A 22,934-nucleotide genomic window follows, 5' to 3' on the forward strand; every position below is an offset into this window, starting at 1 on the left:
TTTTCTGGTTCTGGAGCTGAAACATAACAGAGGTTTAGATATTGTCATCCTCTGTAGTACTAGACCCCAGGCTTTGTTCCTAAGATTATTTGATGCCAACCAGAACATCATTGTTTTGAGGGCTTAATGATTAAGGGGTTGGTTGTGCAAGGGAGAGGAAGGTGAGTGGGTCAGGGTTTTGGATGAGGCCAGTATACATCAAGAGGAGAAAGTATCAGATAAAAGAAAATAGGGTTTCTGCATGGTTACATAAGTAACATGGATCTTAACCTGCTGCTCATTAGAATTGCCTGGTACTTTGTCACTCCACAGTATCATGAAAATAAGGATCATGAAACCAATTGCAATAAAAAAAGATTTTACTTGACAGAGTTACAACTTGCTAAATTTTAAATATCTTAACAAAAGATATCATTTTAAATATTTAAGCCAATATATACATTTAAAATAATGATTTTTAAATAAGTCATCTAGGACTTCCAGCCAAGACAGAGGTGTAAGTAGATATACTTTGCCTCCTTGCACAACCAAAAGAAGGCAATAAAAAGTTTAGAAACAAAAAAAATAACCAGAACTGCCAGAAAATTGAGCTGTATGGAAGTCCGACAACCAAGGAGTTAAAAAAGAAACATTCATCCAGACTGGTAGGAGGAACAGAAACAGGCAGCCAGGGTGGAGAGGACACACAGCAAGGCGGTGGCTGGAGGATGGGATGGGAAATGTGGTGGCTGGCAGACCAGGTGGTCCCACAGTTGCATGCAGATAAACTGGGAGGAAAAACTGGGGGGCAAGGCAGATCACACAACCCAGGGTTCCAAGTCAGAAAAAGAAAGCCTCAAAACCTCTGGATGGAAAAACCTGTGGGAGTTGTGGCAGCAAGAGAAACTCCCATCCTCACAGGAGAGTTCGTTGAAGAGACCCACAGGGTCCTAGAACATCATAAACCCACCCACCCAGGAATTAGTACCAGAAGGACCCAATTTGCTTGTGGTTAGTGGGGGAAGTGACTGAAAGCCAGCCAAGAGCAAGCAAGTGTTACTGTTCCCTCTTGACCCCTCCCCACTATATGAGCCACAGTGCAGCAAAGTGGGTTTCCCGGCCCTGACAAGTATCTAAGGCATTCCACCACTTACAATGTAACAGGTGTGCTGAGACAAAGAAATATGGCCCAAATGAAAGAACAGAACAAAACTCTGGTAATCAGGATGCTCACAGAAATGCTTGCATATGTTGTAAAATAGAGAAAAATATACAAGGAATCAACAGTGAAGAGAAGGAAACCAGGACTCAAATCAATGGTTTGGAGCAGAAGGAAGAAAGAAACATTCAACCAAAACAAAATAAAGAAACAAGAATTCAAAAAAATGAGGAGAGGCTTTGGAACCTCCAGGACATTAAACATTAAACATTCCAACATCTGAATCATAGAAGTGCCAGAAGAAGAAGAGAAAGACCAAGAAATTGGAAACTTAATTAAAAACATAGTGAAGGGGAACTTCCCCAATCTAATAAAGGAAATAGACTTCCAGGAAGCTCAGAGAGTCTCAAAGAGGTTGGACTGAAGGAAGCACACACCAAGGTACATCATAATTACATTACCCAAGATTAAAGATAACGAGGGAATCTTAAAAGCAGCCAGAGAAAAGGAAAGAGTTACCTACAAAAGAGTTCCCATCCTACTGTCAGCTGATTTCTCAAATAAGCCTTGCAGGCAAGAAGGGTCTGGAAAGAAGTACTCAAAGTCATGAAAGGCAAGGAACTTCATCCAAGATTACTCTATCCAGCAAAGCTATCATTTAGAATGGGGGGGGGGGGCAGATAAAATGCTTCCCAGATAAGGTCAAGTTCAAGGAGTTTATCATCACCAAGCCCTTAATGTATGAAATGTGAAAGGGATTTATCTAAGAAAAAGAAGAAAAAATGTGAACACTAAAATGACAACAAACTCACAGCTATTAACAACTGAACCTAAACAACAACAACAACAACAACAAAAAACTAAGCAACCAACTAGAACAGGAACAGAATCACAGAAATGGAGATCACAGCAAGGGTTATCAGCAGGGCAGGAGAGGAGGGAGAATGGAGGAAAAGGTACAAGGAATAAGAAGCATAAATGGTAGGTAGAAAATAGACAGGGGGAGGTTAAGAATAGCATAGGAAATGGAGAAAGCAATGAACTTATAGGTAAAAGCCATGGACATGAACTAAGGGGAAGGGGGAATGCTGGTGGGAGGTGGGGTGCAGGGCAGAGGGGAGTAAAGGGGAGAAAAATGGGACAACTGTAATAGCATAATCAACAACAAAGTATACTTGAAAAAATAAAATTAAATTAAAAATAAGTCATCTTTTCATGATCCCTTCCTGTCCCTTCTCATGATTGGTTCCATGGCTACAAGAACTCTGAATTTTAAGTTATTTTTGAGGATGGGCAGACAGTAGATAAGAAATAAACAGTGGATAGCTATTTTGCACCAGTATCAAACAAAAGGAAGATCCAGATGATGAGTGAGATTAAAAATGCTTCTGCAAGCCTAAATATCCTCAGGTATAGCAGAAAATGAAAAAAATGAAGTAAATTGCTTTTTTGCCATTCTCTAAAATTAATAGGCATGTCCTCAAGTGAGGATTTAAAAAAATTCATCCCCACGTATATTATCTTAGGACCCCCCTGATTTGAAGTCCTTCCAGATGCTGGGAAGTATGTGGATTGAACCAAAGATCTAGTCAAAAACTGGCATAAATCTACTATTACAGATTTTTATTTTATTCCTTTATCCCTTAGAGCAGGGGTGACAAACTCATTTTCACCAGGGTCCACATCAGCCTCGTGGTTGTCTTCAAGGGATGAATGTAATTTCCGCTCCTTAACAGTAAAGGAGTCATTACATTTATACAGTCCTAAAATTATTTCGGCCCTTTGAAGGCAACCATGAAGCTGATGTGGCCCCTGGTGAAAATGAGTTTGACACCCCTGCATTAGAGAGTGTTTCAAAGAACTGGGGAATGCATTCACATTCAAAGGGAGTTTTCACTTCTTATTTTCATTGCACAAACGTGAAACCCATGAATGCAGAATACCATTCAGCATCAGTAACATCTCAGAAGATACACTCAGAAGATACAATGAACATTTGTTCATTGATGCTTCTCAGATCTTGCTTAGATGGTTAAGCATCAGAGCCAAAAGGATCTTTAGTATCCATCCTGGACACTGGAGATGGGAAAAGAACTTGACATCTTTGCCTTTGTCATTGACATCCCAGAACCACAGATTTTAGCAGTATTCAGGAAGGTACTATGCTTCCTTTGGAAGGCCATCTTTAATCTCATCTATCAGAAACTTCTGATGTATGTTTAAACTATACTCCATTGTTTCTACTTATACTAGTTATTACCATCTCAATCAAGTCACGCACCTCTTTCCCCCTATCTGCATCTTGATAGAAATTGGTTGCTTCATAAACTCTAATTATAGCCAAACACTTTATATTTAGTTTAATTTTAGTTACTTAGTTACTTCCAGCCCTTTTAATCAGAGATGATCGGTTTCTGTATCACATGTCACTATTATATGTCCTCCGCCAGGAAAATGGGACAGATCATTTCCAAATCAAATTATTGTAGCCCACAGGTTGGGGGTGGGGGCAGGGAGCAGCTCATCTTCCCACCCAAGACCCTGCTGGTTGTCTTGGTTGTAGTCCAGAGCTCTCTTTCCAGGAGCAGAAATCTCTCTCACTTCATCACCAATCTTTTGGCTTCTTTCCTGCTAGATGGTCAGAAACTCAGTGTGTGCTCCAAGGCACTCCTCACTCCACCAGATTCAAGAGCACAGCCAAACTGCTTTGTGGTTTTCAAACCAGGTCTCCAGCAAGGGCAGAGCTCTCCACTCCCTGGGGCCTTCATGTTCTTCCAGCTCCCACAATATCCCCTCCTGTGGCATTTCCAGGGTTGTCTGTGTTCTGTCCAGACTGCTCCATCTCACGCACCAGCTCCACACCCCAGGACAGTTCACAGTTCTCTGTACATAGACAGGCACCAGAAAGACTGCAGGCACATCAGGGTCCCTTTGGCTTTTCAGTGGCCCTGCCACCTGGCTGTAGCTCTGCAGTCCTCCAGGAGCAGTTGACTTTCTTTGGCCTCTCCCATAGCAGGCAGTGTAGTGACAGACAACAGTTTCCACAGCTGCTTCCCCTTGGGTGGGACTTGCCCTGGCTTCCAGGTGAAATGTCCTCATTTCTGACACTGCCCCCCCACACACACACTTTGTGTCTTTGAAAGGGCATCCGTAACATCAGCCTGGTGGCTTACTTGCCACAGGGTTGCCTCTTGATCCTGCAGTGGCCGGATCTTGTGTCAAAGCATTGGTGCATGGACAGAGGGCCACCAGAATGTCACCCCAGCACCAGGACACTGGGACTGTCTTTAGCTAAGAATGGAGATGGCCAAAAGAATTAAGTGGCTTTACTGCATCTCTGGCCTCCCTCTTGCCCATGCTGAAAGCATCTCAAGACCTACAAGGCAGTCTGGTCGGGGAGCGTGTGGAGATGGAAGGTAACGCCCTGTGCTGTGCAATATTACCCCAAGCACAAGGGCTTACAGAAAGACCCAATCATCGCTTTATTTCATATAACCAGTGATGGAACCCAAACCTTCCAGGCTTGGTCAGGCAGGGAAACAAGACCCTGCCCCTGTCTAAGTCACATTCACTCTCCCCACTGTAGGAGCCGCCCCTGGCCATGGAAAGCATGGGCCACTGAGATGCCCTTCCTCTCCTCGCGTGCTTTCCTGAAGCCCCACTGCCCCTGTCTGTCCAGAAGTGGTCTTCTAACCACCAGATAACCAGTCCCCATCTCTTCCTGTGTCTTGAACATGACAGTGTCCTTTGGGAGCTGGGCACTTACCTCTGCCAGCTCCAAGAGGAGGAGGCGAGCAAACGTCCATTCATCAGACAAATATTTAGAGGGCAGGTCTATACGAAGTGCTGGGGACCCCTGGGCCAACCAAAGACCTGTCCTGGGGGGCTAAAATTTTGAGACAAAGACAGATAATTAACAGATAAGAAACAAATGTAAAACATGGCAGTCCGTGGTAAGTGTTTGTAAAGAAATAAAGCAAGGTTGGCATGGAGATGGACAAGGTGGCTATTTGAGACAACATGGAGGGGTGGCCTGTCTGTCAGGAAAGAGGGATGGCTCAGTGGAGGGAGAGCACCTGTGTCTGTCTTCTTCCACATGCAGATGTAATGTGATCTTCTTCCCTTACACCTACTTCTCCATGACTCCATGTGTGTGACATACCAGACTTCTGGGACCAGTCTTATAGCTTCTACCAGGTGTGCACACCCGCTCACTTTTGGATCTTATCAGGACTTATTATGCTAAAGGAACATCTCTCACTTCCTGTTTTGTAGTTACATGGCAGCATGGCCTTCCTCTAGCTTAGCCTTGGAAGGAGGCCTGTGCCCTTTTCCACTTTCTCAGTGGCCCCTCACTCCCAGCCCTACATTAGTGGGCAATACCGAAGAGGAAAGGCAGAGGTAAAAAGAAAAAAGGAGGTGGCAGTAACACCTCAATCAGGAATGTTATGCTACCTGGGCAGACACATGTACGGGAAAGAAAATGGGAACGTCCCCGAGGCTCTCTGCTGCCCTGTCTTCCTGTGCTTGTGTGACTGTCCCAAATGTCACCCACTACACAGGAGAAAGTCATCAGAGCACATTCTGAGCACTGCTGGCTTGCTTTTCAGCTTCCTGGAAAGAATCGACAGTGTCAGCTTGGTGGACTACACTCCCACAGACCAGGTATGTGAAGTTAGAGCTGCAGCTACCCATTGGAACCTTGTGAGATTAAAGAATTTGCCATTATTCAAGGATTATTTTAAATGGACTAAGGACAAATTTCTTTAAATAACTTAATTCTTGCAAATTGTGTGAACCCTGTATGCACACATATGTTTACCTTGCCCTGTTAATTGGCTCATTGACTTAGCTCTCTGAAATGTACTAAATTCCCGATATCAAAATAATTTTATTTGTGCAATAGGACTAAGCAATTCCCATTCCTCTTGGGAGGTCTCAATAGAAAACTAGCCCTTTGCATCCCCAGCTTCATAAACTCTGCCCATTCTGCTTTTGGCCCTTGTCTGAGTCACAAACACTCTCCAGGCTCACTCTCCAGGCTGTCCAGGGCATAAGCCAGAGAAAAATACCCCTTTATAAGTAGCAGAGATAGACCTTCTGTGCTCCAGAAAACCTTTGACCCTCAGGCATCTGTAGAAACTTGGAGAACCCTAAACTGTTCAGCTTGAGAGTCCTCTAGATGCCTCCAGAGCTACTGAACTCCAAAGTTACAGGGTCTCCATTCACACTCCCTCCATCCAACACTCCCCGGTGTTTGTGTCCTGGGAGGGCCTTGGTCGTGGGCCCCTCTTGAAGGCTCTCTCTTCTCTGCCCTTCCCAAAGGTCTGCACACTTCTCCGTGCCTTGAACTCCACCTGTCTCTGAGGCTGACTCCAAGAGTTCAGAATTCCCTGGCAGAGTAATGGAGCCTTCCTGGTCTTGAGTCAATTCCATGAGGCTGTCCTAAGCACTCTCATTACACTAGCAGGGGAGGACCACCTCCCAGCTTCCAGAATGATTGGAGGATCTGCTTCATTAACATCATGATGGATTTGTGATCAGAAAGAAATACTCCTGACATCTGACAAATGTACAAAAGATGTCAACTTTGTAAAACTGGCTTTCTAATCCCCTCCAGACTACAATCATCTCTTATCTTAGAATAGAAGTACATGAGGAAGAAAACTTAAATCAACTAGTATCCAGTTCAAAAATTCCATGATCTGTGAATGCAGAGTTATATACTTCCTTTGGTTTCTCACCCAAATCGTTCTGAACCCGAAGCAGCTGGCTCTCCAGTTGTACCAGGAGAGCACTGGCAGTGTCTCTGCCCAGAACACTAAGGGTGGGATGTGGTTGTCAGCGGCCACATTTATCAGTGATTTTTTTTTAAATCCTAAAGAAAATAAAAGCACAGTTCTCAAGCCTCTTGATACTGTAACTGTAACTTTCTGGGGTGGGAGAGAATAGAATACTTCATCTGAGATTTTAACTACTGTATTATTGTTGTTTCTGTTATAAAAAAAATAAACTGCTTTTTGAAAAACTATTACAGTTATATCCAGGGCTTTCCTTCTGGAAAACAATGATGTCACTTGGTTTGTTTTTCTCTTCCTGCTCTCAGGACCTTCTCAGGTGCAGAGTTCTGACATCAGGGATTTTTGAGACACGATTCCAAGTGGACAAAGTAAACTTTCAGTAAGTGTGTTGTTGAGAGCAGGCCTGCTGCAGAGCTGTGGGCAGGAAGCTCTCCTTGCTGTCTGCTGGGGCCCTATAGGACTCGGGGCCAGGGGACCCAGCTCCCACCCACAGCCCTCAGTCTTCTGGGAGCAGAATCCCAAATGTGCTCTGCCATCCTTTTGGATAAGTAAATACAGACTCTGTGGTCCTGAGGACATGCAGAAGTTTAAGTAAGGGAGGAATCCAAGACTGGAAAGGCCTGAGAAGGTGAGAAAGATCTGAGGCATTGGGGTAGGTAGAGAGAAACTGCAGCCAGGAAACTCGGGCAGAGGGGTACACTGTGCAGGCTGCCCTGCGAACAGGGGCCTGAGCCAGCCTGATTACTTCAGGCTGAGAGCTGGGTGAGAGAAGTAACTGGGTGTGGATGCCAGCCTGGCACCCTAGTGCAGAACCTGGGGCTGGTCTGAGCAGTCTGCTGAGGTCACACAGGTGGGGCTGCAAGCTGGACAGCAATGGAGAAGAGCACAGAAGGGCAGGGTATTTGCTCACACCCCCAAATAATTGTTGTCCTGTTGTCCTTCCACAGCATGTTTGATGTTGGTGGCCAGAGGGACGAGAGAAGAAAATGGATCCAGTGCTTTAATGGTGATTTCTATGCTCTCAAGATAATAGGATGAATGTTCACACTCACTCCTGCTACTGTGTTTAAGTAGTTTTGAGTGGCATCATCCATAAAATGTCTTCAATAGGAATCTCAGAAATAAGGAATTTAAGATCCCAAATTTCCATTTATCATTTGCTAATGTGGGTAGACTCCTGATTGGTCACATTACTGAGCAACCAGTTACACACACGGAGCCACTTCAGGTCATTCTTATACTCGTGGAAAGAAAGTTACCCTGCAAATGGGTAGCAGTGGAATGTGTACTTTATCATAACCCCTAGTGGCCATCTGTCTAACTTCTCTCTTCTCTCACTAAGATGTCACCGCTATCATTTATGTGGCAGCCTGCAGTAGTTACAACATGGTGATTCGGGAAGATAACAACACCAACAGGCTGAGAGAGTCCCTGGACCTTTTTGAAAGCATCTGGAACAACAGGTTATAAAACTAATAAATTCAGTCTCACCACCAGATTGCAAATTTTCTTTCATTAAAAGTATCATTCAGCACACTTTTATTTTTATTCTCCAGATATAGTCATTCTTCCCTTACTGATGAATCCAAAACTATAAAATGTATCTCTTTAGTCCATCTCTATATAGACATACTTAACATGGGACTGCTCCTTGATAAAGTTCTGTTAGTGTTTTTTAACATATTTATTGATTATGCTATTACAGTTGTTCCATTTCCCTCCCTTTATTCCCCTCTGCCCTGCACACTGCTCCCACCCACATTCCCCGCCTTTAGTTCATGTCCATGGGTTGTACATATAAGTTCCTTGTCTTCTCCATTTCCTATGCTATTCTTAACCTCCCCTTGTCTATTTTCTACCTACCATTTATGCTACTTATTCTCTGTACCTTTTCCCCTTCTCTCCCCCTCCCACTTCCCCACTGATAATCCCCCATGTGATCTCCATTTCTGTGATTCTGTTTCTGTTCTAGTTCGTTGCTTAGTTTGTTTTTTGTTGTTATTGTTGTTGTTTAGATTCAGTTATTAATAGCTGTGAGTTTGTTGTCATTTTAGTGTTCATATTTTTTCTTTTTCTTAGATAAGTCCCTTTAACATTTCATATAATAAGGGCTTAGTAATGATGAACTCCTTGAACTTGACCTTATCTGTGAAGCACTTAATCTGCCCTTCCATTATAAATGAATGCTTTGCTGGATAGAGCAATCTTGGATGTAGGTCCTTGTCTTTCATGACTTGGAATACTTCTCTCCAGCCCCTTCTTGCCTGTAAGGTCTCTTTTGAGAAATCATATAATAGTCTTATGAGAACTCCTTTGTAGGTAACTGTCTCCTTATCTCTGGCTGCTTTTAAGATCCTCTCCTTATCTTTAATTTTGAGTAATGTAATTATGATGTGCCTTGGTGTGTTCTTCCTTGGGTCCAACTTCTTTGGGACTCTCTGAGCTTCCTGGACTTCCTGGAAGTCCATTTCTTTTGTTAGATTGAGGAAGTTCTCCTTCATTATGTTTTCAATTAAGTTTTCAATTTCTTGGTCTTTCTTTTCTCCTTCTGGCACCCCTATGATTAGGATGTTGGAATGTTTAAAGATGTCCTGGAGGTTCCTAAGCTTCTCCTCATGTTTTTGAATTCTTGTTTCTTCATTCTGTTCTGGTTGAATGTTTCTTTCTTCCTTCTGGTCCACACTGTTGATTTGAGTACTGGTCTCCTTCCCGTCACTGTTGGATCCCTGTTAATTTTTATTTATTTCACATAATATGACCTTTATTGCTGCCTGGCTCTTTTGTATGCTGTTGAAATACCCAGTGAGTTCCTGGAGCATCCTGATAATCAGTGTTTTGAACTTTGTATCTGATAGGTTGGCTATCTTTTCATTGCTTAGTTGTATTTTTTTTGGAACTTTGAACTGTTGTTTCATTTGGGCCTTTTATCTTTTTATCTCAGCACACCTGTTATGTAGTAAAGGGTGGATCCTTAGCTGTTCACCAGGGCGGGGCAACTCACATAGCTGCGTTTTGACACTGTATGCAGGGAAGGGATCCCAGAGGAAACAGTGTCACTTGCTCCACTCTCTGCTGGTTTTCAGTCACTTCCACCACTACCCACAAGCAAATTAGATGCTTTTGGTGCTGATTCCCAGGTTGGTGGGTTTGTGTGTGTTCTAGGACCCTGTGGGTTTCTCTGATGAACTCTCCTGTGAGGCTGGGAGTTTCTCCCACTGCCAGCTCACAACGCTAGGTGTTTTCAGTCAGAAGCTTTGAAGCTTTATTACCCTGCACTGGAACCCTGGGTTGCATGGTCTGACTCACCCCCTAATTGTTTCTCTTGGTTTATCTGTGCGCAAATGTGGGACCACCCAGTCTGCAAGCCACTACCTTGCCTGCCTCAGTCCTCTAGCCACTGTCTTGCCATGAGTCCTCTCTGTTCCTCCTTCTGGTCTGGATGATGTTTCTTCTTTAACTCCTTGGTTGTTGAACTTCCATTCAGTTCAATTTTCTGTCAGTTATGGTTGTTTTTTGTTTTTAAATTTCTTGTTGTCCTTGTTTTGGTTGTGCAAGGAGGCACAGTGTGTCTACCTCTGCCTCCCTCTATCTGGTCGGAAGTCAGGTCTGTTAGTGTTTTGTCAAGAAAATGTAAATCTCTGTTTTGAAAGCATAAGATTATATCTAGAGTTCAAAATTGGTTTTATTTTATTTTCATAATTTAGGAAGTGCCCATATTAAACACCCATGTATAACTAGATGATCTCTAAGATCAGTTATAGTTCAAATCTACAGTCATGTTTGAAAGTGCTGGTGCTGAACCGCACACACACACCAAATGCTACACATATAGTTCAAAATATAAGTTCCTTCTGAATTATTGGGGAAGAAATAGCACCAAGAAAGACATAAACATAAGTAAGCTGCCTTCACAAAATGTTTGGGTTATCATAATAGTATTTCTCTAATAAACTATTCAACCATTTTCAAACTATTCTTACTTTTATAGTATTAACATAGTTAATAGGAGTTAAGAATGTATGTCTTCTGGGTATATGGAGAAACACATTGGAGTCATTAAAAATTTATGTAGATAAATAGATATAGATATGCAAAGTCACACACAGTCATGTAGAAGAGTGATCATAATATTGTTAAATGAAAAGGCAGATTCAAAAACACCTTGATTTATTTTTTAAAATATGATAACTATGTATGAAGAAAGAAAAGAAACAGAAGTAAAAACAAAAATTCTAATACTTGTTTCTGGGTATAACTACATTTTTTTTCTACGTATTACTTTTTCTGTAATTAAAATTCAATTTTTTATCCAAGGAGGTAAAAGACCTATACTCAGAAAACTCTACAACTCTGAAGAAAGAGATTAGGGAAGACACAAACAAATGAAAGCATATACCATGTTCATGGACTGAAAGAATTAACATCATTAAAATGTCCATACTACCCAAAGCAATTTAAAGATTCAATGCAATTCCTATTAAAATACCAATGATGTATTTCACAGATACAGAACAAACATTTCAAAAATTTATATGGAACCATAAATGACCTCCAATAGCTGCGGCAATTTTGAGAAAGAAGAACAGAGTAGTTGATATCAGACTATACTAAAAGGTCATGTAGTATGATCAAAACAGTCTGGTACTGGCATAAGAACAGACACACAGGTCAATAGAACAGAATAGAGAGCCCAGAAATAAACCCAAGTCTCTATGGTCAAATAACACTCGACAAAGAGAACAGAAGCGTAAAATGGAGTGAAAATAGCCTCTTCAACAAATGGTGTTGGGAGATCTAGACAGCTACATGCAAAAAAATGAAACTCGACCACCAACTTACACCATACACAAAAATACTCAAGGTGGATAAAAGACTTAAATGTAAGTCATGACACCATAAAAGTCCTAGAGGAGAACAAAGACAGGAAAATCTCAGATATTCCACACAGCAATATTTTCACTGATATGTGCCCTACAGCAAGGGACATAAAGAAAAGAATAAAAAATAGGGCTTTGCCAAAATAAAAAGCTTTTGCACGGCTAAAGAAAACATCAGCAAAATGAAAAGGGAAGCAACCATGTGGGAAAACATATTTGTGAATGATACCTTGGACGAGGGTTTGCTCTCCAAGATATATAAAAAACTAGCACAACTCCACTCCAGGAAGATAAACAACCCAAATAAAAATGGGCAAAGGACCTGAACAGACACTTCTCCAAAGAGGATATACAGAGGGCCCAAAGACATAGGAAAGGATGCTCAGCATCATTAGCCATCAGAGAGATGCAAATTAAAACCACAATGAGATACCCACTATAACCAAATCAATGAACAACAAGTGCTGGCCAGGTTGTGGAGAAAAGGGAACCCTAGTGCACTGTTGCTGGAAATGCAGACTGGTGCAGCCACTATGGAAAACAGTATGGAATTTCCTCAAAAGACTGAGAATAAAACTGCCATTTGACCCAGCAACTCCCCTGCTGGGATCATACCCTAAGCATCCTGAAACACCAATTCAAAAGAACCTATGCACCCAATGTTCATAGCAGCACAATTTCCAATAGCCAAGTGTTAGAGTGAAAATGCAGACAACTGTACTTGAACAATAAAAAACAAATAAATAAATAAAAATTAATTTTATGCACATACATTTTATGTATTTTAGATCAAATATAATATATATTTTATTGTTCAGTAAAATACATATTATTTATTTTTTATTGTTCAAGTACAGTTGTCTGTATTTTCCCACCACTCCCCCCTTCCTCACCCATCCCTACCTCCCACCCTCAAACGTACTCCCCTTTGGCTTTGTCCATGGATCCTTTATACATGTCTCTAAATGACCCTTTCCATTCCCTGTTGTCCCCCTCTCTTTATTCCTCTGGTTACTGTCAGTTTGTTCTTTATATCAATGTCTCTGGTTATATTTTGCTTGCTTGTTTGTTTTATTGCTTAGGTTCCATTTATAGGGAAATCATATGGTATTTGTTTTCATAGCCTGGAAGATATAAAAACTTGGCTTATTTCACTTAGCAGAATGTTCTCCAGATCCATCCATGCTGGTACAAAGGGTTGGAGTTCCTTCTTTCATAGTTTTTTGATCCACTCATTTACTGATGGGCACTTAGGTTGCTTCCAGCACTTGTCTATTGGAAATTGTGCTGCTATGAACATTGGGTGCATAGGTTCTTTTGAATTGGTGTTTCAGGATGCTTAGGGTATGATCCCAGCAGGGGAGTTGCTGGGTCAAATGGCAGTTTTATTCTCAGTCTTTTGAGGAAATTCCATACTGTTTTCCATAGTGGCTGCACCAGTCTGCATTTCCAGCAACAGTGCACTAGGGTTCCCTTTTCTCCACAACCTCGCCAGCACTTGTTGTTCATTGATTTGGTTATGGTGGGTATCTCATTGTGGTTTTAATTTGCATCTCTCTGATGGCTAATGATGCTGAGCATCTTTTCCTATGTCTTTGGGCCCTCTTTGGAGAAGTGTATATCCTCTCCATCCTCTTTGGAGAAGTGTATATCCTCTTTGGAGAAGTGTCTGTTCAGGTCCTTTGCCCATTTTTATTTGGGTTGTTTATCTTCCTGGAGTGGAGTTGTGCTAGTTTTTTATATATCTTGGAGAGCAAACCCTCGTCCAAGGTATCATTCACAAATATGTTTTCCCACATGGTTGCTTCCCTTTTCATTTTGCTGATGTTTTCTTTAGCCGTGCAAAAGCTTTTTATTTTGGCAAAGCCCTATTTTTTATTCTTTTCTTTATGTCCCTTGCTGTAGGGCACATATCAGTGAAAATATTGCTGTGTGGAATATCTGAGATTTTCCTGTCTTTGTTCTCCTCTAGGACTTTTATGGTGTCATGACTTACATTTAAGTCTTTTATCCACCTTGAGTATTTTTGTGTATGGTGTAAGTTGGTGGTCGAGTTTCATTTTTTTGCATGTAGCTGTCTAGATCTCCCAACACCATTTGTTGAAGAGGCTATTTTCACTCCATTTTACGCTTCTGTTCTCTTTGTCGAGTGTTATTTGACCATAGAGACTTGGGTTTATTTCTGGGCTCTCTATTCTGTTCTATTGACCTGTGTGTCTGTTCTTATGCCAGTACCAGACTGTTTTGATCATACTACATGACCTTTTAGTATAGTCTGATATCAACTACTCTGTTCTTCTTTCTCAAAATTGCCGCAGCTATTGGAGGTCATTTATGGTTCCATATAAATTTTTGAAATGTTTGTTCTGTATCTGTGAAATACATCATTGGTATTTTAATAGGAATTGCATTGAATCTTTAAATTGCTTTGGGTAGTATGGACATTTTAATGATGTTAATTCTTTCAGTCCATGAACATGGTATATGCTTTCATTTGTTTGTGTCTTCCCTAATCTCTTTCTTCAGAGTTGTAGAGTTTTCTGAGTATAGGTCTTTTACCTCTTTGGTTAAAAAATAATAATTTTCTTCTCTAAGTACTTTATTTTTTTGTTGTTGTTGCTATAGCAAATGAGATTTTTCTACTTATTTTTGTTTCAGATATTTCATTGTTGGTATTCAAAATGCCTTTGATTTCTGAATATGACCTTGTATCCTGCTGTTTTTCCAAATTTACTTATTGTATCGAGTAGTTTTGGGGTGGAATCTATAGGATTTTCTGTGTACACTATCATCTTATCTGCAAACAATGACAATTTTGTTTCCTCCTTTCCAATTTAGATGCCTTTTACATCTTTTTCTTGTCTGATCATTGTGGCTAAGAATTCCAATACTCTGTTGAATAGACATGGTGAAAGCAGACATCCTTGTCTTGTTCTGATCTTAGTGGGAAAACTTTTATTTTTTTCCCATTGAGTATAACGTTGGCTGTAGGTTTATTGTATATGGACTTTATTGTGTTGCAGTATATTCCCTCTACTCCCAGTTTGTTGAGTGTTTTTATGGTAAATGGGTTCTGTACCTTATCAAATGTTTTTCCCAAATCTATTGATATAATCTTGTGTTTTTTTCTTTCCTTTTGTTTTTGTGATGTATTATATTTATTGATTTGTGAATATTGTACCATCCTTGCATGTCTGAGATGAATCCCACTTGATCATGGTGTATGATCTTCTTAACGTATTGCTGGATGTGGTTTGCCAATATTTTGTTGAGGATTTTTGCATCTGTGTTCATCAGCACTCTTGGCCTGTAGTTTTCTTTCTTTGTTGCATCTTAGATATCTGTTTTGGGTATTAGAATGATGCTGCCTTTATAAAAAAAGTTTGGGAGTCTTCCCTCTTCTTGGATTTTTTTGTAATAGTCTATGAAGGGTAGTGGTTAGCTCTTCCTTAAGTGTTGTAAATTCTCCTGTGAACCCAGATGATCCAGGGATTTTGTGTGCTAGGAGTTTTTTGATTATTACTTCTATTTCAGCAGTTCTTGTAGGTCTATTCAGACTTTCTGCTTCTTCTTCATTCAGTTTTGGAAGATTATGTTTTTATAGAAATGTTTCCATTTCACCCAGGTTTTCAAATGTCTTGGCATATGGTTGCTCATACTAACTTCTTAAAATCCTTTGTATTTCTGTGGTATCAGTGTAATTTCTTGTGATTCATTTCTGATTTTATTTATTTGTGTCCTCTCTCCTTTTTCCTCGATGAATCTGCTTAAAGGCTTGTTGATTTTGTTTATATTTTCAAAAAAACAGCTCCTGGATTTATTGATCCTTTCAATTGTTCTTTTAGTCTCTATGTCATTTAATTCTGCTTTGACCTTGGTTATTTCCTTCCTTCTACTTGGTCTGACCTTTGTTTCTTGCTGTTCCTCCAGTTCTTGTAGATGTAGGGCTAGGTTGTTTATTTGAAATATTTTTCTTTTTTAGGTAGGCCTGTACCTGTATGAACTTCCCTCTCAGGACTGCCTTCACTGTGTCTTATAACTTTTGGACTATTGCATGTTCATTTTCATTTGTTTCCAGAAACTTTATTTCTTCCTTGATCTCATTCTTAACCCATTCATTGTTTAATACCATGCTATTCAATCTCCATGATTTTGAGTGTTTTTGAGTTTTTTCCTTGAGGTTGGTTTTTAGCTTCAAGTTCTTGTGGTCTGAGAAGATACTTGATGTTTCAATTTCCTTGGATTTGTTGAGGCTTTTTTTGTGTGTCCTATCATGTGGTCTATATTTGAAAATGTTCCATGTGCATTTGAAAGGAATGTGTATCTTGCTTCTTTGGGATGAAAGGTTCTATATGTATCACTTAAGTACATTTAATCTAATGGGTCATTCAGTCTCACAATATCTTTGTTGATATTTTGTTTAGAAGATCTATCCATTGTTGACAGTGGGGTGTTAAAATCCCCATAATTATATTTCTGTCTATATCTTTCTTGAAGTCCTCCAAAATTTCCTTATATATTTTTAGGTGTTCCTATGTTAGGTGCATATATGTCTATAATATTTATGTCTTCTTGATGTATTCTTTCCTTGAGTATTATGAAGTGTCCTTCTGTGTCTCTTTTGTTGACCTTTATTTTGAAGTCTATTTTGAGTACATATTGCTACCCTGGCTCTTTTTTCCAGTCTATTTGCTTATAACATTTTTTCCAACCTTTCACTTTCAGTCTTTGTAGGTCTTTTGTTCTGAGGTGGGTCTCTGTAGGCAGCATATGTGCAGGTCATGTTTTGTTATCCATTCAGCTACCTTGTGTCTTTTGATTGGATCATTTAGTCCATTTACAATTAAGGTTATTATTGATATATATTTATTCATTGCAGTTTTGTCCCTTTTTTACTTGTAGTTTTTTTCCTCCCTACTGTTAAAGCAGTCCATTTAGCATACCTTGCAGTGCTGGTTTGGTGGAGTTGTATTCTTTCAGCCTTCTTTTGTCTGGGAAACTTCTTATTTGGCCTTCCATTTTAATTGAGAACCTTGCTAGATAGAGTAGTCTTGGTTGCAGACCTTTGCTTTTCATTACTTGGAACATTTCTTGCCATTGCCTTCTGGCTTGTAGTGTTTTCATTGAAAAGTCAGCTGCTACCCTTATCAGGGCTCCCTTGTATGTTACTTCCTGGTTCTCCCTTGCTGCCTTTAAGATTCTCTGTTTTTCTGTGAATTTTGCCATTTTAATTACATTTTTTGTATTTTTTAACTAGAAGAAACCTTAAGGCTATTTCCATTTGGGGGAAGAATGGATTGTGTTTTTAATTCATAGTAAGATTCCTGTGCACTAATCATCAGCTTGATTCCTTTGAAGTAATAAAATTTCTAAAGGTTTGCTGATACACACACTGAATTCATGTTAAGCCATTTCTCAGTGTCTACATAATGAACAAAGAACTTTCCAGCCTACACCTTCACTGTATCTTAGCCCCTCCCCTTAGCCTGTCCCATCCAGTGCAGTGATATAGACCTGATTAACATCCTGCTCCAGGTTGGAGAACCTCAGATGTAGTCAGTGTCAGGGGAAGAACCAAGGCAGCTGCAAACTATTTTTTGTGTGATTAGCTAATGAGTTCTGTATCTTCCCTTAACTTCTAGTTTTTGACCCTTTATTAGTAAATCATACCACCATAGTCCAAGTATATTCATTATGTAAGTAAACCTTAGCTTTGGTACCAGTAAATTTACGTGTTCAGTGAAAATAAGTTAGAAAGTGCTACACCGCTAAATCAACTCCTATGTTTATTTATCATTATAAGAATATCTTTCTTATAGATGGAGTGGGAGACCAAGATATTGGTGTATTAAATAATGCTAAATCCTATATATCACCAGGAAGGTGGCAATGTTGTCCTTTTCACTAAATTCCTCCTATGTTAAATGTATTCGCCCATACAAAGGATGTGAAATTTGTATATTTATACCTCCTTTTCAGGTGGTTACGGACCATTTCTATAATCTTGTTCTTGAACAAACAAGATATGCTGGCAGAAAAAGTCTTAGCAGGGAAATCAAAAATTGAAGATTATTTCCCAGAGTATGCAAATTATACTGTTCCTGAAGATGGTAAGATTTCAAAACAAACTTGTTTGTTCTTGATTAAGGAAAAGACTTAATTGTTCTTTCAATAGCCCTGTAACTATAATTCAAACAGTTCAGATGAATCTAGAAAACTCAGTTAGTTAAAATCAATCCTCTCAAATACTGCCCCACCTCAAGTAGGAGAATATTAAAATGTCCTATGTAGGAGTCCATTTGTAAAAATTTCAGAGCTTGACTTTCCATTTAAACTGTCCAGCTGGAGAAAGGGCAGTTTTAGGTGTGAGTATGTCACTAGTTGGGATAAATTCTACCTCTTGGTACCTCAATTAAGACTGCTGTGAACTGGGCAGTCCTTTACATTGACCTTCACACTGAACTCTCACCATAACCCTATGTGAGAGTTTCTATTATTGTGTTTTCTTGTGGAAAGTGGGATTGAGAGAGGTAAAGTCATTGAGAGAGGTTCAAAGTCAGTCAGGTAGAACCTGTGAGGACAAGGCAGGCTTTGTCTGAAGCCTTTACTCTGAAGCCTATGATTTCAGCCACTGTGTTTACATTTCTTATCTCCATGGATGACTTTAGCTAAGTCATTGGTCACCTCTCAGGGAGATCAGCCATCTGTGGGTATTCCTGGGACCTGGGATTTTCAGTGCTAAAGCCAAGAAGGTTCTGTCCAGGCAAACCCTGCAAGAGTTGATAGCTCCATTTCCAATTGCTGTTCTTCTGTTTTGAGTAGACACTGGGCAACCAGGCTCTTGTAGAACAGATTTGCTTATAGCAAAATAATACCACATCTTAAATTTGAATCCCAAACTAAATCAAGTACAATGAAAGGGACTTTCCTAGAAACTTCCATAAATAAGTTAAGAAAATTCATCAGCCTCTGCACTAACCTCAGACAGCCTAGGGGAGTGTTTTCCAAGGCTAAGGTAACGTGCCATCTGCCCGAGAAAAATCTTCAGATTTTTCCCTCTCTGTTACTGGATTACCTGTCTGTCAGCAACTGACTCTAACTTTCCCATTCACCAGTCTCCCCACCCCTATTCCCTTACCTAACCAATCAATACTCAAGCTCTGTGGAGATTACTTCCTAAATGCCATCTATGATAACATACTCTTTCTTTTTTTCCTTCCTCATAGCCTTGGTCCTGACCCTCATTCCCAACTTCTCAGCTATGGATCAAGTCAATGCAGCTTGTAGCCCAGGTTCCAGACTCTGGTCACTCAGCTTTCCAGAAAACTCTGAAGTTCTGAAAAGTCACCTTTCTGAAACACAATCACACTATGCTTATGATCCCTACCAACACTGACTTAATCTTACCACAGGCTGAGGCCAAAACTGACCTGTCTAGGAAATAGTAAAAGCTTCACTCTCCTACTCTCAGCAATACTGTGCTTCTCTCCACCACACTCAGTGACACTGTGCTCCTCCCCACCCACACTCAGTCACACTGTGTTCCTCCCTGCCACACTCAGTGACACTGTGTTCCTCCCTGCCACACTCAGTGACACTGTGCTCCTCCCCCCACACCCAGTCACACTGTGTGTTCCCCCACATTCTCAGTGACACTGTTCCCCTCAACCTTAGTTATGCTGTGCTTCTCCTCCTTCCCACATTTTTTGACATTGTGATCTTACCCTACACACACTCAGTTACCCTGTGCTCCTCTCCTGCTCACTCCTCTCTCCCTTCTGCACTGGGCCTGCCCAGGCACCTGTCCTGGCCAAACATGGCAGGCCTCCAGGTCAGGGATGACTCAGCAACTGCAGAGCTCCCCAGTACCACAGTAGTTATAATAGAGAAGGGAAGAGAGTGATGAGAACAAGCTGACTTGAAGCCTAGAGTTTAGGAAAATAAATTTCACAGGGCCACAGAAACTACTGAATGATAATTCCATGAACATAGAATATGCATGGGAGAAAAGCTCAAAAGGGCCTAGAGCAGAGTGGTCGCCACAGTTGATTTTAATTAGGGTCTACAGATGCTGCAGTCTGTAGTAGGAATAGTAAGAGAGGGTCTTTCTAAGAACAAGCCATATGGAATGAGAACACAGCCCACAGTCCAGATGAACAGAGCTATTGCTGAAGCCACAGCCACAGGCCTGGCGCCCAGCTCCTGGAGACTGCTGGGTCAGATGTGGCCTTAGCCAGTGTTTATGAGATGCTTTATTTTATTTGAGTGGAAGTTATCGCCCCAGCACCAAAAAATAAAGTTTTATGAGAGTTACAACTATTAAAATTATTTGAAAGGAGAAAAGAAAAATGAAAGTGACATTTTAGCTTTTTGCCATTTTAGCTGTAATGCTATAAGTGTACTGCAGTCCAACTTTGTAACTCATTTTATATTTTCCAGAGTTGTATCTCTGGTCCACATTACTTAATAAAAATTCCATTTGTAATTTCTACAGCAACACCAGATGCAGGAGAAGATCCCAAAGTTACAAGAGCCAAGTTCTTTATAAGAGATCTGTTCTTGGTAAGCAATTTTACTAACCTTTGTTTTCCTACAGGCATAGAGTTATATTGTTCTTTACAATTTGAAAATTATTTATCCTTTCATGATCTCATTTAATCTCACCTCAAGTTATGAAAAATGAGAGGAGTATTGTTACTTTATCTTATCACTGAGCACATTGAGGTTCAGAGACCTCAGGTGTCTCACCTCAGGTCAACACAACTTACAAGCAAGAATGGCACAAAGACAAGCTAGACCCTTTTGCTTGTTGTATTTTCCAAAATGGAGAATCTTTCAGCAGAGTCTGAAATACCAGCACCCATGCTGGGTCCTCCTTTAATCTTTTGTCTTCCATTTAACACAAAGAGGCTAAAATTAATGTGAAAATGGACCTGCTCAGAATCAGACTTTTTTTTTACTTTCTATTTCAAGATGATTTTAAACTTATATAAAAAGTGAGAATTATATATAAATAACTACCATAAACTCTTCGCCCAAATTGACCAACTGGTAAAATTTTACCATATTTGCCTTATCTATTTTTTTTCATTTGAATAAGCCATAGTATATAACTGGCTACAAATTTTCACTAGCTGGAAACTAATAGATGCCAAGACTTACCCAAGACCGTGTTCCAGTCATACCCAGACAGCATTTGGCACATGTTCATTGTGCAGAACTGGAAGTCAGCCCAGTCTGCAGCAGAGATGGTCCAGGCTGGAGGTGGGCCTTTCCATGGGAATCAGGTCCTCAACACAACACCTGGGAACCCCTTCTCTACCCTCCTTTCACGATGCTCCCTTTTGCCTCTTGAATCCTATATTAAGTGAGAAAGTAACAAAGGTAAGAAACCAAGTCCCAAGGTGAGATCTGAGGAACAAGTATCCCCCAGAAGTAACAGGTAGTGCTGCTGGGAAAGGGTGGTGTAATGAGTCCATCTGGGAAATGCTGTGTTAAATAAAGTAGGACAAGTTTCTCTGTTGTCAGACCTCTAGAAACCTTTGCTGTGCTGATGCATTTTGTGAGTCTCTTCACTCAGGGTAATTAGCTTCTAGCAGATTCAAGATTTCTTTTCTTAAGGAGCATCTTGCAAGACTATAATATATAAAAACACATTAAAAAGTGTTCCACAAATGCTGTTCTAATGAGAATGAAACAATAATCAAGTGTACAAATTGGGCATTTAGATAAAGATTAGAAATAGAATATGAATAGTCATGCCCCCACCATTCAGTCCTTGGGCAGAAACCTTTTCTTCCCTAACAGTGGACAGACCTGGCTTGTATGCAGTTTGCAAATCAAGAAAACAAAGGCATGGGAGGTATCAGCCTACATTTTTTATTGTAGGATTTGCCTGGGGCAGTGAGTCATCCAAGAAGTTTTGAGTTGGAACCCCCAGCCCCAGATTTAGTAGGCATCCAGAGTGGATTGCAGAATTGGTTATTTATTAGTATTTAATCTGGACAAGAGCAAATCTTAGGTGAAAAGATACCTTTGGTAACACAAGGCCCCAAGAGAGGGTGGGGAATAAAGGTTATAAAAGAAGAAAGAGAGGTACAGGGAGAGGACCTGTCCTTTAGGAGGGTGAAGGGGGGGTGGGGCTGAGAAGGGAGAGGGCACAAGGAGAGGTACCCTTCTACACGAAGGGCCCAAGTGCTGTCTGAGCGTTCTCCTTAAATGTCACTACATGAGGAGGGGACTGACCACCAGGAGGTTTGTCTCAGGCAAGGTCATTTCTTCCCACGAAGAAAATCTTAGAACAGGAGGATCTTAGAACAGAAAGGACAGAGGAGGGAGGGCCAGGGAGTCAGCCCCCAACACCTCCCAGTCATAGTCAACCAGATCTGTCCCTCAAACTGGAAACCACCTACAAGCCCCAGCCCAGACCTGGACCAGAGAGTCTCTTCCAAGGCCAGTGTTGCCAAACCTTTTAAAGCAGAAGGTGGTGTGGTCACAACTCTGTGTCCAGATACTCTTAGCATGTTAGAAGCCTGAATGGTTTCTGAGCTGACTTCCTCATATTTTACCAGATCATCTCAGATTTCTTTCACCTTGACCATTATCTCCTAAGAAAGGGCCTCAGAAAATAAGGCAGCAGCTAAGTGACCCAGCCAGGCAGACTCTGGAGCTGCCCAGTTTTCCTTGACAAACTTATTCATATTATTTTTAATGAACGTTAGCTTTTTTAGAGATGTAAACTGTTTGAAATTTGCAAACTGCAACAACCTTTGTAGTAACTCCATTCCTTTCCAGCCAGGGAGGAACTGGAGGAACTGTAATAACTGTCACATTATTACAGAAGAAAGCCCATTTTCATTCATTCACTATGCACTTACTTTCCTTGTGCCAAACACCTCACCTTGTGTTTTAGGGCTAAAAAGATATGTAACTTACAGATTTTGGTGTCCTTAACTCAAAAAAAAAAAAAACAACCTTTTAATTGCTCAAGAGAAGACCAACTACTGCTAAAAATGTCTCTCCTTTTAGGATTTTCATAACCTGATGAACATTTGCACAACACCCTGGCAGAGCCCCAGTATTTCTCCAACAGCTGATTCCCAAGCTGCTTTGCAGAAA

The 22,934-nt window shown here is 40.6% G+C and overlaps 1 protein-coding gene across 2 annotated transcripts in view; it reads left to right on the forward strand.

Moving 5' to 3' along the window:
* The window catches only part of GNAL (G protein subunit alpha L), a 174,250-nt gene that overhangs the window by 148,065 nt on the left and 3,251 nt on the right, over positions 1 to 22,934 (forward strand). For both annotated transcript variants that reach the window (XM_037067626.1, XM_037067627.1), the window contains 6 exons: positions 5,749 to 5,803; positions 7,245 to 7,318; positions 7,887 to 7,945; positions 8,282 to 8,402; positions 17,796 to 17,926; positions 20,311 to 20,378. In XM_037067626.1, coding sequence (XP_036923521.1) covers positions 5,749 to 5,803; positions 7,245 to 7,318; positions 7,887 to 7,945; positions 8,282 to 8,402; positions 17,796 to 17,926; positions 20,311 to 20,378 — 508 coding nt within the window. The remainder of the gene's footprint in view (positions 1 to 5,748; positions 5,804 to 7,244; positions 7,319 to 7,886; positions 7,946 to 8,281; positions 8,403 to 17,795; positions 17,927 to 20,310; positions 20,379 to 22,934) is intronic.

This window comes from Sturnira hondurensis, unplaced genomic scaffold (genome assembly GCF_014824575.4).
Source record: "Sturnira hondurensis isolate 20B ecotype Veracruz unplaced genomic scaffold, ASM1482457v3 Scaffold0017338, whole genome shotgun sequence".
Taxonomy (NCBI): Eukaryota; Metazoa; Chordata; class Mammalia; order Chiroptera; family Phyllostomidae; genus Sturnira; species Sturnira hondurensis.